The 18741-nt window shown below is 33.6% G+C and overlaps 1 protein-coding gene across 1 annotated transcript in view; it reads left to right on the forward strand.

Annotated features, from left to right (window-relative positions):
• LOC124366257 (ATP-dependent DNA helicase Q4) overlaps window positions 1–10244 on the forward strand; it is a 29736-nt gene extending 19492 nt beyond the window's left edge. The window contains exons 8-12 of the mRNA XM_046822657.1: window positions 2170–2469; window positions 3416–3533; window positions 3649–3824; window positions 7142–7450; window positions 10053–10244. Of these exons, the coding sequence (XP_046678613.1) occupies window positions 2170–2469; window positions 3416–3533; window positions 3649–3824; window positions 7142–7450; window positions 10053–10229 (1080 nt within the window). The 3' untranslated portion in view covers window positions 10230–10244. The remainder of the gene's footprint in view (window positions 1–2169; window positions 2470–3415; window positions 3534–3648; window positions 3825–7141; window positions 7451–10052) is intronic.
• Window positions 10245–18741: the final 8497 nt, after the last annotated feature.

Below are 18741 nucleotides of genomic sequence, written 5' to 3' on the forward strand. Positions count from 1 at the left end.
ACATGAAAGGTAATCCTTCAGGTTGTGTAGCGACCAGGATAATTGGAACAACCAGGCATAGTCAGGGAATTTTAACAAAATGGTAAAAATCATCGATAATCGGAAATTTTATGATTTTAAGATGGAAAACATTTTTTCAATTATTCTTAAAGTATTATAGTTAAATTATTTTATGTTTATGCCTATTAGTATTAAAAAATGTATTGTATGGTTGGCTTTTAGTAATGGGAAGTCTCTAATATAGGACATTTTGTACACAGAGCAGCCGTATTCAGTTTTGTATTATAAGACTAGCGGTTTAGGACAACTCCCAAACCATCTAATTACTTACTATTACCAGTTAAGCTCATATTATCACCTAAATTAATTAAACCAGGTGTATAAATAAAATTATATGTTTTGAATTTCTGTGATTAAAAATTGTTATTGGCGGTGGAAGGTTTGAAAGGATAGTAGGATTTCAGACATTTGCCATCGTTATACTGTATGATACAAACTATAACACCTGTTGAATGTGTTTTATTTTTTTAACATATAATGATGGCAAATGTCCGAAATCTTATTATCCTTTTTGAATTTCCTTTCTACTGATTGTTTAGAAAATGGTAATTCTAAGCAATATATGGGTCAACATCGATTTTTCTCATATTACAATATAATGTTCCAATAGTCAATTAGAAAAGGAAATGATTAGAATTTCTTGCCGGAAAGCAGTTATAGGGAGCAGGCAACTCATTTTACAATATAATGTTCCAATAGTCAATTAGAAAAGGAAATGACTAGAATTTCTTGCTGGAAAGCAGTTATAGGGAGCAGGCAACCGCGAGAATTACCTATTAGTGATCAGGGGCACTGACGTGATCTGGGCTTCAAATTTGGAACTACTCGAGTTATTTTTTTTTCTAAAAGAGCAAGCAGCGCGAAGCGCTGCGCAGCGGGCAAGCATCGTGCGTGATCTTCGTCTATACTGAATTGATTCAGGCCAAAGGAATGACACAGATTCCTTTACCAGATTTTTACGGAGATTTTGTATTGGGCGGATTATATTGGTTTACTTTGCTTTCCAGCATGTAATTATGTGTTTAAAATTGTTTTACATACATTACCTACATTATATTGTAATATGTAATAACAATTTATCAGAAATTTTTAATAAAAAAAAGGATCACGCTCGATGCCTGCCCGCTGCGCAGCGCTTCGCGCTGCTTGCTCTTTTAGAGAAAAAATTAACTCGAGTAGTTCCAAATTTGAAGCCCAGATCACGTCAGTGCCCCTGATCACTAATAGGTAACTCTAAGCAATATATGACCGTCTGGCGGTTGCCTGCTCCCTATAACTGCTTTCCGGCAAAAAATTCTAGTCATTTCCTTTTCTAATTGACTATTGGAACATTATATTGTAATATGAGAAAAATCGAGGTTGACCCATATATTGCTTAGAATTACCTAGAAAATGAACTTACAATACATACAAGCAAAAAAAACTGGTTATTCAATATTAGTCAATGGTTGAAATATTACTGTTATGCCGAAAAAAGAGTGAAAATTTAGGACATTGAAACAATTTTAAATTTACAAGCTGTATAAGATTGCTGTTAAAGTCCACTCTTAAAGAATAGGAACTCATACATACACTTGATTACTTCCACAATGGTAATAGAGTTAACAGCGACAGTAGTGATGTAATTTGGTTTTATAGTACAGTAGACGTACCAGTAATGATCAATCCAGATAGGCATATACCGATTTATGTTCATTCATTTTGAGTTATATGCATTGAATTATGTATAGCATTTTTATTGTTAATAAGTTTGAAAACGTAATGTAAACTGTGGTGATGTCATATTTAAGCTGAAACATATGAGTGAATTATCACATAGGACTGTACAATAATAAATTTTAGCCTATACTTTTATAATTTGAAGTCCAGAGTATCACAAAAGAAATTTTATGGCTTATTATATTTATGTCAATGTTTTTGTTATTATACTTATCAAAAGTTAGACCATTGTATAGTGGGAATAATTGTAAAGTTGATCACCATCTGTAAAATACAGTATTCTTGCCCAACTACATTTTTATTACCTTGGTGGGAGTGCAAGTGCTCTGACACTATATTTCAATACATTAAATATGGATACACTGACATAACATTTTGTTAAATATATAGGTATTAAGAGAGAAGTTTGGTGTTAGGACCATCCTAGGTCTGACTGCAACTGCTTCCCGGGCGACTATAGCCAGCATCGCCTCTACTCTGGGACTGCCTGACGGGGTGGAGGGTGTGATACGGGACACACCCATGCCCGACAACCTGCGTTTAAGTGTATCTCAAGACAAGCGCAAGGACACAGCACTCATAGAACTGCTCAGCGGGAAGCGGTTCGACCAGTGTCGCTCTATTATAGTGTACTGCACGCGGCGAGATGAATGCCAGCGACTAGCATCTTACATTCGAACCTGTTTGCAGGTAAAATCTTTTGCAGGGTTTATGTTTCAGATGATTCAGATAAACATTTAATATAGAGCTTTGTGTTTTGTTTTCTATAACAAATACGTTGAAAGTGACTTTATATCCTCTAAGATGGCAGTTAGGTTAAAGTTTTGTAGGCGTATTGTTGTTTGGAGTGTTCATATAAATATTTATGATTTTGCACAATAATTCTCATAATGAGGATTAGAAGCATTTGCAATTGCAACAAGTCTAACCTGTATCTGTATTAGTAACAAGGAGTTACCTGTGGCTTCCCATACAATTTTCTAAATATATGTTCATATCCTTTTTAGTGAAAGCATTTCTAATGTAATATGATGTTCATCGTTAAGAAGATCAGAGGTTAAGTGGAATTCGACTGGCTTTTATATCAGGTTTTGCATGTGTAGGAGCATTTCGTGTTGAAATAAATTTAATTTTGGACACTGCAGTTGAGTTTGCCCCGTTCAAGAAAATAATATACATATGTAGGTCTAAGAAATTTACGGTGCCCTAATTTACTGAGTTTGCCTTGTTTTTCCGATGAAAAAATTATGTAGGACTGAGAAGCCTACTATGGTAATACGTGTATATACCAGCCATTTAAATTCAATTTCGAACTAATTTGTGCATGGTGACACAAGATCATGTGCACAGACAGACAGAAATCGTATTTCGTAATCAGTAACAGGCAGGAAAGGCTTGGTTACATTCAACGAATGTGTTCAACTTGAGCCAATCACATTTAAACATATGCACCTATTGCACACTTGTTTGGATTTCCAAAAGAGTATCATGTACTCCTGCAACACTGTAGGGTTAAATTTTAGTAAATTTACCAAAATTATTCTTAATAAGATTATAAAATAGATATTTTGTTAAATAAATAGCAGTAAATAAAACCATGGTTTGAATGTATATTACATTATTTATGGTGATGTAGGATGTGAACAAGGAGGATGGTAAAACCAAACGAGGGAAGTTGTCATGGAACGCAGAAGCTTACCATGCAGGTCTAACTGCAGCCAGGAGGAAAGCTGTCCAAAAATCTTTCATGTCAGGTATCTCTCTCTTTTGGAATTATAAGGAAATAATATGTTAATTAAATCATGATATAATTTTTCTTCAGAGTTAGAAATAAAGTTAATATAATTCAGTATATTTTATTGATTGCAGGAAAGACACGGATTGTTGTAGCGACTGTTGCATTTGGCATGGGGATCAACAAACAGGATATCGATGGGATAATCCATTACAACATGCCAAGTTCCTTCGAAAGATATGTCCAAGAGGTGGGGAGAGCAGGGAGGAATGGCCAGACTGCTCATTGCCATCTGTTTCTTAATACTGAGGTAACGTGAAACATTATTACAGTAGGTGGCATGTAGCAATGCGTCCTACCGGTGCAGACCAAAGTTGCATAGTCATGCATAAAAACACTGGTATGTGTACAATCACCAGTGAGCGGAGAAGGTGGCAGTGTCTAGTCTGTGTTTGCAGAACGCGCACAGTTCTACCCTGTGCCATATCTCACCACCAATCTCATGGTCAAGGTTGTGCGCAAACCTAAAAGTCTCCTACTGTATCTTCCAACTAGCTTTATGAAGGGTTAATTTCTTACTGCCATATACCCAAAAGGTGGGGAGAGGAGGGTAGGGGCGGATAGACCACCCATTGCCATAAGTTTTGGAACCCTTGGATTTTTTGTGTTACTCCACATGTGGCCATAACAGGTTTCTCATGTATCTTACCCTTAATCACAGGTTAGTTATCCCATTCACTCAGTATCCCTTACAGTTCCCATTACTCACTACCTTAGTAACCCACTACTGTACTTGTGGCCATAATAGGTTTCTCATGTATCTCACCCTTAATCACAGGTTAGTTATGCCGTCTTACTTAGTAACCCTTAGAGTTTCCATTACGTAGTACATACCCTATTGACCCACTACTCTACTTGCAACCATGACAGGTTTCTCATGTATCTCACCTTTAATCACAGATTAGTTATTAGTTATGCCAGTTAGATCAGTACCCCAAGTTCCCATTACCTAGTACATACCCTAGTAAACCCACTACTTTAATAAATCACAGATAAATTGTCCCGTACACTATGTGACTATATGTATTGGCTGACTTTTTTTCTGAATCTACTCAGTCTGATTCAGATTTTAAATAGCAGTATCCAATTCCAAATATTAAAAAATGTATTTACATGTCTTGAATTTTGAATCATAATAATCTTTTTATGTTTAGTATGATTATAAAAGTCATCACTAATCTAATTTCTGCTACTTTTAAACCTCTGGAGACTGCTTAACAACACAAAAGTGATGAAAAATTACCATTCTATTTTTAAATAATTTACAGAGGTTCGTGGTAATAGCTATATTTTAAGAATTAACATTCCCTGTCTTCTAGGAGGTAATTTGATACATTATAGTGTGAGCTTCCAGAAAAATATATGGGCAAATATTTATATCAAACATTGACACTCATTTTAAATTTATAACACTTAAAATTTCAAACCACCTCTATATCATGACAATTAGTGATATACCTTTGTTTTCCATGAAGCAGCTGACGTCCATGCATTGAGGTCTTATGTGTATGAGTTGTATTGCATGAACAAAAAATTTTAAAAAATGAACTGCAAGCAAAATATTATTATTATTGTTAAGAATTTATTCTATGGTCTAAATGTTACGATAGGTTTCTTTCTACTGTTAATTATGTATGTAAAATAATTAGACATTTTTAAGATCTTATAAACCTTAGATTGTGGATTTTCTTATTGTTTTTATTAAACAATGCAAAACATAATATTCAAGATCAATAAAGTTATATCTAGTAGAAAATACAAAACTATTAGGTAGAGGATGATATTTACGTTAATTTGTCATAAACAAAGTACAAAAAAAACACGTTTTAGCGATTCTTAATTTGCTTACTGCCAATCAGCTGCCATCCACAAACATAGACTTGAAGCAACACATCTACATAAATACAGAACTACAATCAAAATATTATTTATGAAACTATGGTAAGTTGTTAAGATTATTCTGTAACATTGCATGATGACAATACCAGAGAATCATTTGTAATATTCAGAATGAATTGCTCAACATCTCATCTCCTTTGTTTGTTTGATCTGCTGGTCTGAGACTAGACTGCACTGGGGTTGGTATTGTTGATGCTTCTGACTTAGGAACCCAAATAAGTGTGTCAATGTCGGAAATTTAGACAGAAAAATACTCTTGGTCCATCTTGTACTTTTCACTGGTGACCTGCCTGACTACTTGGGGAACCACTGTTACCCTGTCTCTTATGCAGACGACACAGTTTTAATAAGCAACAGCAAGTCAGTTCCAGGACTAGAAATGAACACCATAACATCTGTAAATATGGCTCAGGAATACTGCCTTAGGAACGATTTAATTTTCAACGCATCAAAAACAAAATGCCTTACTTTTGGTAAAAATAAGGATGAAGTTCATGCTCCACCCAACCTTGAAAGAGTACGAACCACAAAACACCTTGGGGTAGTGATCGATGACCGGTTGACTTGGAACTGCCACATAGACGGCTTATGCAAAAAACTCAGCTCAGCACTCTTTGTGCTAAAGAGGATAAAATCAATTGGTACACCTACTGCAACAAGAACCGCATACCATGCTCTGTTTGAGACCCACATTCGTTATGGTATAGTACTGTGGGGTGGATCATCTGCAGGGAATCTCCAGCGAGTGTTGGTTTTACAGAAGCGTGCAATACGAATCATGGCTGATCTAGACTTTCAAGATAGCTGCAAAGAGGCTTTCAAGACCTTGGGAATTCCTACAGTGATAACTCTGTACATTACTGAAGTGATTCTACACGCCTACACACAACGTCCCGAGAGGAATGGTGACATCCATGATTACAACACAAGGCGGGCCAATGACTTCAGTCTTCCCTTACATCACTCAGCTCTTTTTGCCAAGAAGCCGTCTTATGCTGGAGCGAAGCTTTATAATATGCTTCCGAAGAACTTCAAAACCAGCACTCCGCAGGTTCTGAAGAAAAGACTTATTAAGTGGCTTGTTGGAAGGTCAATATATAGTGTTGAAGAGTTCAAGAATATAACCAATGTAAATATGTAAATTATATGTGTATTTTGTAATTGTTATTTTGGTAAAACTTTTTATCATGTTTTAAAGAAATAGCTACCTAAACTGTGTCAGTTAAACATGTTAATTGTTAATGTAGTTAGCAACTTTTATCTACAATTAATTGACTATATGTCTTATCATATTTGACGCCATTTCTGTTCTTAATGAATACGAAAATAAAGCAATTGTCTATTGTCTATCTATTATTTTTTTGTTTCTGTCACACATGTGTTGCAATAACCAAACTAGCATGTGACCAAATACCTGTAAAAGTGACTTTTAATATTTATTAAATTTGTATATGTGGCAATGACCTAAATTAATATGAATAAAAATTTCTAAACAAAAAGTACTTGTTCCACCAGGACTCAGATATTACCAGAAAGTACTCGCTCCGTTAGTACTCATGTGTTAAATATCCTATCACAGGGTTTTTACTTTAAATCCATCAATTAATTATTTTGTATTTGGCTATTTCTGTCACACATGTAACACTGGATAACACAGAAATATTACAGGGAGAGGATCTAAGTGAATTGAGGCGACACATCTATGCAGACTCAGTTGAGCGTCACTCTATACGGAAATTGCTGCAACGAGTATTTGTTGCATGCTCATGTGGTGAAAGCTGTCCTTCACATGAGGTAGCGTTCTCTGTGGATGAAACAGTAAAAGCACTCGACCTACCTGAGGAGAACATCGCCACATTACTGTGTTACCTGGAGCTTCACGCCAGACAATGGGTGCGTGTCTGTTCTCGTGCCTACATGCGTGCGCGTATTCTCTCCTACAAGGGGCCCAAACCGATTCGACTGGCAGTTAAAGAGGTATTTATCCTTCTTAGTTTATTTATTTATGATATAGAAGGAGACAGTTTTAATGTTATGTTGGTATTAATTCATTTATACATTATCTCAGAATCTATTTAAAGAGTAATGTTATACTGGGTGGTTGAAAATTCTGTTCCTATTTTTTTAACATCTCTTTCAGAATATACATATTCTTAATTTTTACATTAATGTCAGCTGTTTGGTACTTGCTTATTGCTATTATTGTAAATAAACATTGTATTGTGACATTTGAGGTTATTATGGCTGATGTACTGAGTATTGAATAAAGAGCTAAAACAGTCTAATAACCTCTATATATGAAGTTTGGCATTCTGTTGTTCAAGTACAGAGTTGGTGGAGGGTAGAAAATTTAAGACATAAGTCCCTAGATGCAAAAACAAAGATGCCATGAAAAGTTGTTTGAAAGTGGTAGTTTGAGAGATAAAAACTGATCCTGAAAGACGTCAAACCAAGAAGATATTTTGAACACAGTGCAGAATATTTTTAAGCAAAGCCCAAAGAAGTCAGATAGGGAGCAAGAGAAAGTTAACAGTGTATATGGTTTTGAAAAAGTCTCAATTTCCTACCTTAAAACTTGAACTATGCGCAAGAATTATTGGATAATGACGGTAACATTTACATGAAGTTTGAAGTTTATGTAAGTCATGGTATCTTGTAAGGGAAAATGCCCAAATTTGTTCATGAATATCCTATGGTCAGGCCAAGTAATGTTCCAATGTTCTTTGTTTCATGGGTTTATAAATAGATACAATTGTCGCTGCTGTGCATCAGAAAAACCAGCAGTTTCATTTTGCTTTGTAAGAATGTAAACTAGTATTTCACTGTGATGTTGTTTTATGGCAGATTACTTTCTTGGGCCCATGTGACATATTTTTCAGATACCATGAACAGTCAGTATTAGATGCTTGTGAACATTTTAATGGCCAGATATAATTCTAATAAAATAATGGAGCAACTGCGCATTATGCAGTGATTGTAAAGGAACATCTCCAAGAAAATTCCCCAGATAAATGGAATGGTCAAGATGGTCTTCTTGAAGCCCTGAATTAACTTTATGTGAGTTATTTTTGGGATGGGCTGAAGAATAAGTTTCTTACAGAAAACCGAAGTCAATTCAAGAGTTGGAGCTTGTCGTAAGAGATGTTCTTAGTAATGTTCCAGTAGATTTTCTATGTAACTCAACTCAGCGTGTTGAGTAAAGATCAAGGAAGTGCATCTGTTTATAATGTATAATCTTGTTAATATGTATCATTGCTCAATATGCTTGAAATTACCAATTTATGAAAATATGAACAGAATTTTCAGACTTGGTATATTAACATATTAAAATAAAACTTTCAGAAATTTAAATCAAAGTTTTTGTTATTTTAAATTCTATTTTTAAGAACAAAGAATGGTAATATGAGTAAATACCATGCAGGGTTTCTTATGATAGATCCATGAAATCATGTGTCACTAAGAGTTAATTTAGATGCTTGTGAACATTTTAATGGCCAGATATAATTCTAATAAAATAATGGAGCAACTGCGCATTATGCAGTGATTGTAAAGGAACATCTCCAAGAAAATTCCCCAGATAAATGGAATGGTCAAGATGGTCTTCTTGAAGCCCTGAATTAACTTTATGTGAGTTATTTTTGGGATGGGCTGAAGAATAAGTTTCTTACAGAAAACCGAAGTCAATTCAAGAGTTGGAGCTTGGCGTAAGAGATGTTCTTAGTAATGTTCCAGTAGATTTTCTATGTAACTCAACTCAGCGTGTTGAGTAAAGATCAAGGAAGTGCATCTGTTTATAATGTATGATCTTGTTAATATGTATCATTGCTCAATATGCTTGAAATTACCAATTTATGAAAATATGAACAGAATTTTCAGACTTGGTATATTAACATATTAAAATAAAACTTTCAGAAATTTAAATCAAAGTTTTTGTTATTTAAATTCTATTTTTAAGAACAAAGAATGGTAATATGAGTAAATACCATGCAGGGTTTCTTATGATAGATCCATGAAATCATGTGTCACTAAGAGTTAATTTGTTCTCAATTTAAATTAATCATTGATTCTGACAACTGCAGTGTCAATTAATTTTTTGTAGTAATATTCTAAATCTACTTTTTAGAATAGAAGCTTTACATATAGTACTGGAGGAGTTGCACCCCCAAATTGTAGTTTTATCGTACCGTAACGTGAAATGTCATGACATCAAAAGACTCAATTTTAATAAAGTTATGTTCTTGTCAACTACGTTCAAAAAGGGAGGAGTGATGATTTTTATCAAAAAGCATTGAGTATTAGCAAATTTTAAAAGAAAAGCTGTATACTTTTTATACAAAAATATTTACTATTTAATCCTCTCCATCTTAATCATATTCTTGCCGAGGACTTGGTGCTAATGTCCAATTGTTTTGCTATGTTTAATCATCACTCTGTGGTTTATGTTACCATCACAGATTTTTAATCCTATGAAGTGTTGTACACCAATTAATTTACATTGTTGCAGTCATAATTTTCTTATGAAAATACAAATTATTATTATTATTTACATGTAGTATTTACACTTCATTTTTTGTGTCAGTGCCCCCCTCTAGCAGTAGCTGTTGCCATGGAGACACAGAAAGGAACACCTCTGGACAAAGTCAGTACACTGGAGTTTCCCATCTTCCCTGTAGCAGCTGCCATCAAGTGGGACAGCGGCATCGTCAAGCGCCAGCTTAAGAACCTGGAGTGGACCAAAGGTACAATCGTCACCTAGAATAAATCAAGTCAGCACTTTTTACCTAATTAATGGTCAAATACGTTATTTAGAAACCTTAATTAAATAGTTTCTATTTTCTTGCATCTTCGTCAAGTAGTTAATATTTATAAATTGAAGTAATATAGCTATTAGTGTTTGGACTTTGAAAAAATAGCCAAGTAGAGTAACTAATAAACTGCCAGTTGACTCCGTCATGCTACATTTTGAGAATATTTGATGATTTCTGATTTAATTATTTAATACAAAATAATATAAAGTACAATGTTGAATTATATCTGTGTACATTATTTGTCTATTTCATGTCAGTTTATATTTCTTCTTGTTATTATTACGGGAATTGTTGTTATTATTACCTAATGGGCAGTGCAGAATGAGAGATAATGAATAACAGGACAAAATTTACGGTCTTATAATTAACTGCAGCAGTAACAGAGTTCTGAAGTGCAGTGCAGGAACAGAACAAACAAGATCTGACAATAAATCCAAAGCACTCTGGAATGAAATGTAGCTAGGGAAGAATAAAAATACATGTGAAACCCTTCTTCAAATAGAAATACATGGCAAAATTGAAAGCAACCTACTACTGATGGCTGAGCATCAAAATAGATACTCTGCAGAAGTAGCAGAAAAAAAAAAGCACTAGAAAAACAAATTGCCTACAATATAGTAGAGTCTTTATTCATAACCCTGCAACCACACAACCTGTAGAAAATATGAAGCTAATAAGGACATTAATAGAAATATAGTCTTATAAATAATACTGTTATGCAGTTTAAATGAAGTCTTGTGAAAAATCATTATAAGTGTATTTGAGCAGGGACCCTTTTCATCAACATTTAAACAATAAAGAATAAATTCAAAACACATAATTGGGCCCTTTTGGAAAATTAAAGAACTATCGACTGATCCCATTGATTATACCTTCTTTAAAATGATACAAAAAACTGCAATTAAAAGAATTATTGAATATCTTCAAACACAAAATGTGTTAACAAAATTAGCCTACTACTTGGCTTCTTAAAGGGAAGTACTACCCTTGAAATTTTAGTTGAATTTGTTACTGATCAGTTAAAAGTAAGGAACTTGAGCAGATATTGCAGTGGACTTAGTTAAAACCCCCCCCCACCCCCCCCCCCCCCCACCCCCCCCCCCCCCCACCCCCCCCCCCCCCCACCCCCCCCCCCCCCCACCCCCCCCCCCCCCCACCCCCCCCCCCATTTATGTAAATTTTCAGAGAACTTTATAGTATAATCACCTAATTAAAAATATTTTTAAAATTAAGGAAAGTCAGCTACATTTTTAATTAACTGACCATGGATAAAATATAATTAAAAAACACCGTAGGCAAATTCAAGATTACACACTCATAAATTGTTATAGTATATTACTGCAGATGAAAAATAGGAGATTACAGCAACTTTTATAAACAATCAAACCTAATCTAAAAGAATGTAATCCTAATCATTTTAGAAATATGCAACAGATTATCTCATTTTACAAAATTTGTGTTTAAAACCAAACTATTTTCAGAATGGGAGACTCTTTGATATTTTTCAAACAGGCGGATCAAATTATTTCCAGACATTTTATGTCTAGAAAAAAGTATAATGTTATTGCTGATGACAATAAAGCATAAAGAAATTTAATATTTAAAAAGTTTTTAGAATATTAAAACCACTTGAGAAACAGCATGTTCTTTAACATGTATTGATTATTTTATGACCAATATTAAACTCAGAAAATAATTGGAAAAATCCTAAAATGTAGTAAATATCTTAAAAAGGAAAATATAGAGTTTTGAAAACATAGCTCTAAAAATTTTTAATTAAAAAATCGATTTCTGTAAAATATAAAACTTCAAACCTACCCTGACCCTTACTGAGGGGCAGTTTTGATCTACAGAAGCTCTAGTGGGTCAAATCTTGTGAGATTACTAGTACAGGGTGGGGCAGAAGAACTTGCTTATTTTAATTTTATGCAGTGAAGCATCGGTTATTACGATGGGTGGGTATGCGTATTCTAGAGGGAGGGTCATAAGTTTTTGATCCACTCAGTTTAGTCTGAATCATGGAGTGGACGAATTTGGAGCACATTTTTGCTGTTAAAGCGTACTTTACAAATAGATGCTCAATCATTGCCACGCAACGTGTATTCTGTACCCACTTTAATATTGCACCCTGAGGTCGTCTTCCTGGCCGTCAGTCTATTGCTTCATGGATAAAGAACTTCAGGGAAGCTGGTGAAGTCAAGAAAAGAAAACCTGGACTTCCACGGACAGCAAGATCACCTCAAAATATTGACATGGTAAGGCTGTTTGTTTTGCGATCCCCTTAGCGCTCGGCCCTAACCACACAGCTGCTTTATTATTATTTACTCGTTCTGTGAGACGAATTCTTCATGAAGAAATAAATTTTCATCCTTAACAACTAGTTGTTCTGCAGAAACATAGTGTATGTAAATTTTGTTGCTTGAGGCAAAACAAATGTGTGGCGCTTCTTGACGTGCCTTAAGGCACAATTGATTTATTTTAGCGACGAGGCACACTTCCATGTCAGAATGTGTCCAATAAACAGAACATGTGCTGTTGGAGCCCTGCTAATTCCAGGCAACTTCAGCAACCTCTATATTCTCAATGTGTTACTGTTTGGTGTGCTCTATCAAGAAGATGGGATAATTGGTCCATGGGCTTTTGAGAAAACGACTAGGCAGTTTTAGCGAATTTCTAACCATTACATCACGTATGCTTCAGGAGTTTTTCTTGCCAACACTCAATGAGATGGAGGTGGTTCCAGCAGAATGGTGCCCACAGCGCGAGTGTCAATGTTGCGTCATCACTTCCCAGGATGCTTTATCTCCATAGGGGACAACGTCCATTGGCCAGCACAATAACCTGATTTAGCCCTGTGCGATTATTTTTTTTGAGGCTCTATCAAATCACTGGTCTATACTGATCGTCCCAAAACCCTGGCTCAACTGATGTCATTTTTAAAGCTAAATAAAAATAAACTTTAAATATTGTATTATTTTTTAAATAATCATGTTCCTCTGCTCCATTAAATAAATAAATAAGAATCAATATGTCTGTACAATATTAATAATAATAATAATACTTTATTTTCCACCATTTACAAACAAATACAAAACCATTTACATTCTTTGGAAATACACTGACCTAAAACCAGTAGCTTGTCAGCGATTAACGAAAACAAAAAACAATTTACCAAAAATAAAATAAAATGAGTCCTTTCCTAATAAAAAACATAGTTCAATTAACTAGTGTTTAAATTCATTATTTACTAATTAATACAAAATAATTTAATGAACTTACAATATCTTGATCCCCCAGATGTTTATGTTAGTTTATCATAGTCTAATTATGGGACGATAATTTTATTTGTGTAAAAAGTTCACTTTAGTTTACAAATTTTCTTCCAATATTTTATATTGTTGCTCAAACAAAAGACACTGTATTAAAAAATCCAAAGAAGCTAAAACAACAAAAAAATTTGATTAAAATAATTTTATCAAGGGATATTATAAAAATTTCAAATCATCTCTGTGGATTTTGTTTTTAACTCACACAAAAAATGCATAAAATATAATAGTTTTTAATAATTTGGAAATAATTTTAATATTTATTTCATTACTGGACGAGCAACTTTATCACTGATGACATACATGTGACCAATTCCGAATTCCAATCTATGTGATGCTATGAGGAGAGCTCAAACCACTAACAAACATCTCAACACTATGATAACTAAGTTATAACTGTCTAGAGGGAAAAAATTATTAGTCTTGTCAACTCCTCTCACGCATGTGCTGAGAGGCAGAACTCTGGCGCAAAGAACCTAACAGCTGTTGTTAAACATACATTGTGGGTGATTAGTAGTAGTATTTGGTATATTGGTCATAGTCTAGAAATTGCCTCTTTTATCTGGTAAATACAGTCAACTTGAATGTTTTAGTTTGATCCCAAATTGTTTGTTGTTTAGGTTCCTCGCTCAGCTCTGAAGCTCCCAGTGTTTGATACGGCAATCCTTGACTCAGCCAAAAAAGGACTCAGAGAATGGTTTTGACCTCACTCTACTAATCTTACCACTTCTCATCATCTTGCCAGGATGGGCCCTGATCCTGTACCTCCTGGCTGAGGTTCTCTACCACGACTGGGCTCATTCTCATGAGAAGACTCATATTCGGTGCAAGACTCCAATGCGCATCATGTTTGATTATAAGTGCGCCGAATGCCTTGCCAAGAAACAGATGCAGAAGGTTGGGAAACTCCAGGATGAGCGAACATTGAAGATACACAGTCGGCGAATCCTGAACTATGACTATGCACAGTTTGGCATTGGCTCTTAGGTCTTAAATGTAATTAATTGTAGGCTGTGCACGACATCATAAAAGAATTGCTTCTAACAGAATCTATGAGTATCATCAATACCTATGGATAGTGTATATATAATTTTGTATGAAGCTGTTACTGTTTAAAATGAAATATATTAATGTAATATGTTAAAGACCAAAGTTTAATTTCTCTCAAAATAAGTATCAAAATATATTTAAACCAAAGTGTCTTCAACTTCAACATACATGTTTGTTACTAGAGAAACCTTAAAAAATTTTTTATATTTTCACAAAGAAATTTGAAATGATTTATTCCATTATCTGAATGTGGTTAAATGACAGGTGTTTCAACACGTAAAAGTAAGACTTACAAACAACATATTATGTTTGAAATTATTCTAGACATAATTTTTATTCTCAAAAAAAAAAAAAAAAAAAAAACTTTACCATCAATAATGAAATTTTAGGCAGAGATTAGTCTATTCATATACATTTTTCAAATATAGGAACTACATATAACCATGTATGGGTATATGAGGAATCATATATAATTATCATTATAGACCAGAATAAAGTAGCAAATTTTTAATCCTGATGTAAATCTTTCAGATAATTAAACAAACTCAATACAAATTATTGCAATTTATAAAAAATTGTATGAAGAGTAAACTTTAATATTATAATTTGTTTAAGTTATATTAATAATTAGTGAGTAGTTAAATGTTTAAGGTATAAAGTCCATATGTAAAAACATCATTTTATATAAATTTTAACAATAAAATGATAACACTGGGATGTGATGTTGTTTTTATTAGAACACTAACTAACATAACAAAGAAATATACTAGCTTTCTTGTTTATAATATCTTGACTTTGAAGATTGATTGACTTTAATCTTGAAGGATTTTAATATTTTGTCATCAAATGGTTGAAATCTCATTGACAGATATTTTTTTAACTAGTTCAGAGAAATGAAAAATGTTGAAATCTATCCGAGGAATGTATGGAAAAGTGGAAAAATATATATATATATATATATATATATATATATATATATATATATGTGTGTGTGTGTGTGTGTGTGTGTGTAGTTACATGATGCATTCATTTGTGTTTTAGGTACATTTTATATAAATTTGATTTGGTTTCATGTTTCTGATGTAAATGTTTTTGATGAATTGAATCCCCTTGCTGTAATGAATCACACGGCATTGATTTTTGGAATGCTCTTAAAAATAAAGTTTTATGTAAAGCTAATAGAAATTATTGTTACAGTTATAATATTTCCATAGCTAATAGCTAATTTTCCCATAATGAACTTAAAAATACTAAATGGGAAAATGTTTTTGGTTAATAATTTAAAACTAGTACTTAATTTTACTGCAGTTATACACAGTATTGGAATTTCATGTACAAAAAAACAAAAACAAACATAAATATTTGCCATACGAATATAAACCCTTGATATTTGAAATTAAAAGATTTATTAAACTTGAATTTGATAACTACGTAAAAAGTGGAGTTTGAGTTAATAATTCTGGAGTATTGTTAAGAGTATGAAACTATAAGACTCCATCAATAACGTACTGGTTGATAAGATGGTGGAAGGGAAGGATACAGCAATCACGGAAGCATTGGCCACATATTTTAGCCGTTTATTAATTCTGTAATCTCAGCTTTGATCTGAACATTCATGCTGCTCACCCTTATCACCAATCATGGATAATACTTTGCATTTACCCTAAGAGGGATCACTTAGCAGGAGATTTTTTTAATAGTTTCAAATAGTTTTTTTTAATCGAAAAAGTCAAGGGCTGGATCTTGTGGCTCCTTACATTTTTAAAGTGAATGCTGAAATATTTGTTCAACATTTACATTGCATTTTAAATGTATCTATTAATAGTGGTATTTTTCCAGAAGTTTATAAAATTAGTAAGATAGTTTCCACGACCCTATTTTTCTTCTCTTTGAACCCACTAAAAAGTCTATGAGTCCGTTATTTACAGCACATTATTCACTCATGTTAAGGTCTAATTAAGGAATTTCAGCGTACAGCTTTTCCAGACCGATCAATAAATTCTAATTTGCACATTTTTACGCAATACTGCATGACGTTACAATTTGCAAATTGATATTATTTACACTGATTTTGAAAAGGCCTTTAATAAAGTCAACATTTTCACTCTGTTACACAAATTTAATTACCTTGGTTTAACTGGTGATTCTTTAAAATTAGTTTCTTTCATACTTGAATAAGAGAATATGTTCATTCCAAATAATTTATATCAACAAAATTTGTTGGTGAATCTAGAGTTGAAAAAATGAATATTAAATATCTAGAGGTTTTATTTTATGTAGAATTTACTTTTAATAAGCATATTATATCATTGTGCAAATCATCTTTATCCTTAACCTGTTGGATCCCGCTGCCGCCACAGTTGCGGCCGAGACAAGTGTGCAGTCCACACCCGTCGGCACAGGGTTGTGGCCACTTGCAAGCCTTTTAATTTCCCTTTTACACACATTTTACGCTTCGGACACACATCTCCAAATTGAATGATAATAATTAATATACTGGGATTCATATCAGAATACTAGCTTTCTCTTGAGGTCTATTTCATTTTGCACTACGGTATTTGGCAGCCTGTTTTTATTCCAAACGTCTAGGCGTTTCAGCCGGCAGCTGTTGTTTGTAAACACAAATATGGCTTCGCGTAAGCATGAGTTATTCAATAAAGATGAATTATTGTATCATGAGCTTAGTACGTTATCTGATAGTGACGAAGAAAGTGAAGTGGATATTATCAGTTGTGAAAGATGTGATGATTTTATTTTTTAACTAGTTAGTTTGTGATGCAGATTTCATCTATGATTTAGGCTATCTCGATGAACCAATATTTTATATGTTCTAAAATGATGTATACATATAAATGCAGAAAACATCAATAACATTAAATAATTAATAATCTAAATAAATCTTATATATGATATTCCTGGAACAAATAATAACTGTAATGCACAAGTGACTAGAAAACCCGAGTCAGCAGGAGTACCTGTACTGCAACAATCCGGAACTCGACAGGTTAATGGGATTTATGAGAAGGTTAGGTTTTTATATAATTCTAATTAAAATATTGTTTTTTTTCGTGTTAGGTCAAAATTAGAATACGGATAAATTGTATGATATCTGAATGCTAATTACTTCTCATTCTTGGACTAAAACCACAAACATAAGGCTTTTAAAAGACGAGAAGAATGTGTTCTGATATACCTGCAGAAACTTGTGAGTGCTAAGCTTGATGATAGTGCTTTGTTATAATATCATCCAAAAACTTGGCTGTTAACTCCTTATTGCGCTAAATATGGCCTATCAATATTGTCATGAAAATGACTTAGTAAGTCAACACAGCGAAATCTAAACAATTTGCTTTTGGGAGAGGGCAAGAAGACAGTCCAAGAAATTGCTCGTACTTATACATCTTAAAAAAGGATAAGGCAAGTCAGTGATGCTGTCACTACAAGAACAGCCTACTACGCATTATTCGAGTCCCATCTAAGATACAGTCGAGTAATCTGTGGGGGCCACAACATCAGGAAACTTACGGAAAATCTTATTATTACAGAAAAGAGCAGTCAGGATAATGTAAAACCTCGGTCCAAGAGAGAGCTTTAGGAGTGCATTCCCTCACCAATGTTTGCTAACAATTATTGGCTTGTATATCAGGGAACTATTATGAGGCCATGACATTCACTTATACCCACCATGCATCAAACTTCCACTTTCTAATACACCGTACTGCACTCTTTGAGAGGAAACCTTCTTACGCAGGAAGGCCATTTTTTCACCTAGAAGAAGCACTGCAAGGAAAAGGACTGAAGTAAACTTTGACCCAATAGCTAACAGAATGGCTATTTTACTCACTGGATGAGTTTCTTAAACTGGAGGAGTGGAGAGAAAAATTGACATTAATAATTCATTGATTGTAAAACCAACCAATTTGAATATTTAAATTTATACATAAGAACTATCTATTTACCAGATGTATCTGTTAACTTTGAAACAAATTGATTATCTTAATGTATTGTAACACCATGATCTCTAATATTATGAATAAAAATGTCTGTTTACTGTCTGTCTCAAATGAACATTGTCATTTCCAGA

This window comes from Homalodisca vitripennis, chromosome 1 (assembly GCF_021130785.1).
Source record: "Homalodisca vitripennis isolate AUS2020 chromosome 1, UT_GWSS_2.1, whole genome shotgun sequence".
NCBI classification, from domain to species: Eukaryota; Metazoa; Arthropoda; class Insecta; order Hemiptera; family Cicadellidae; genus Homalodisca; species Homalodisca vitripennis.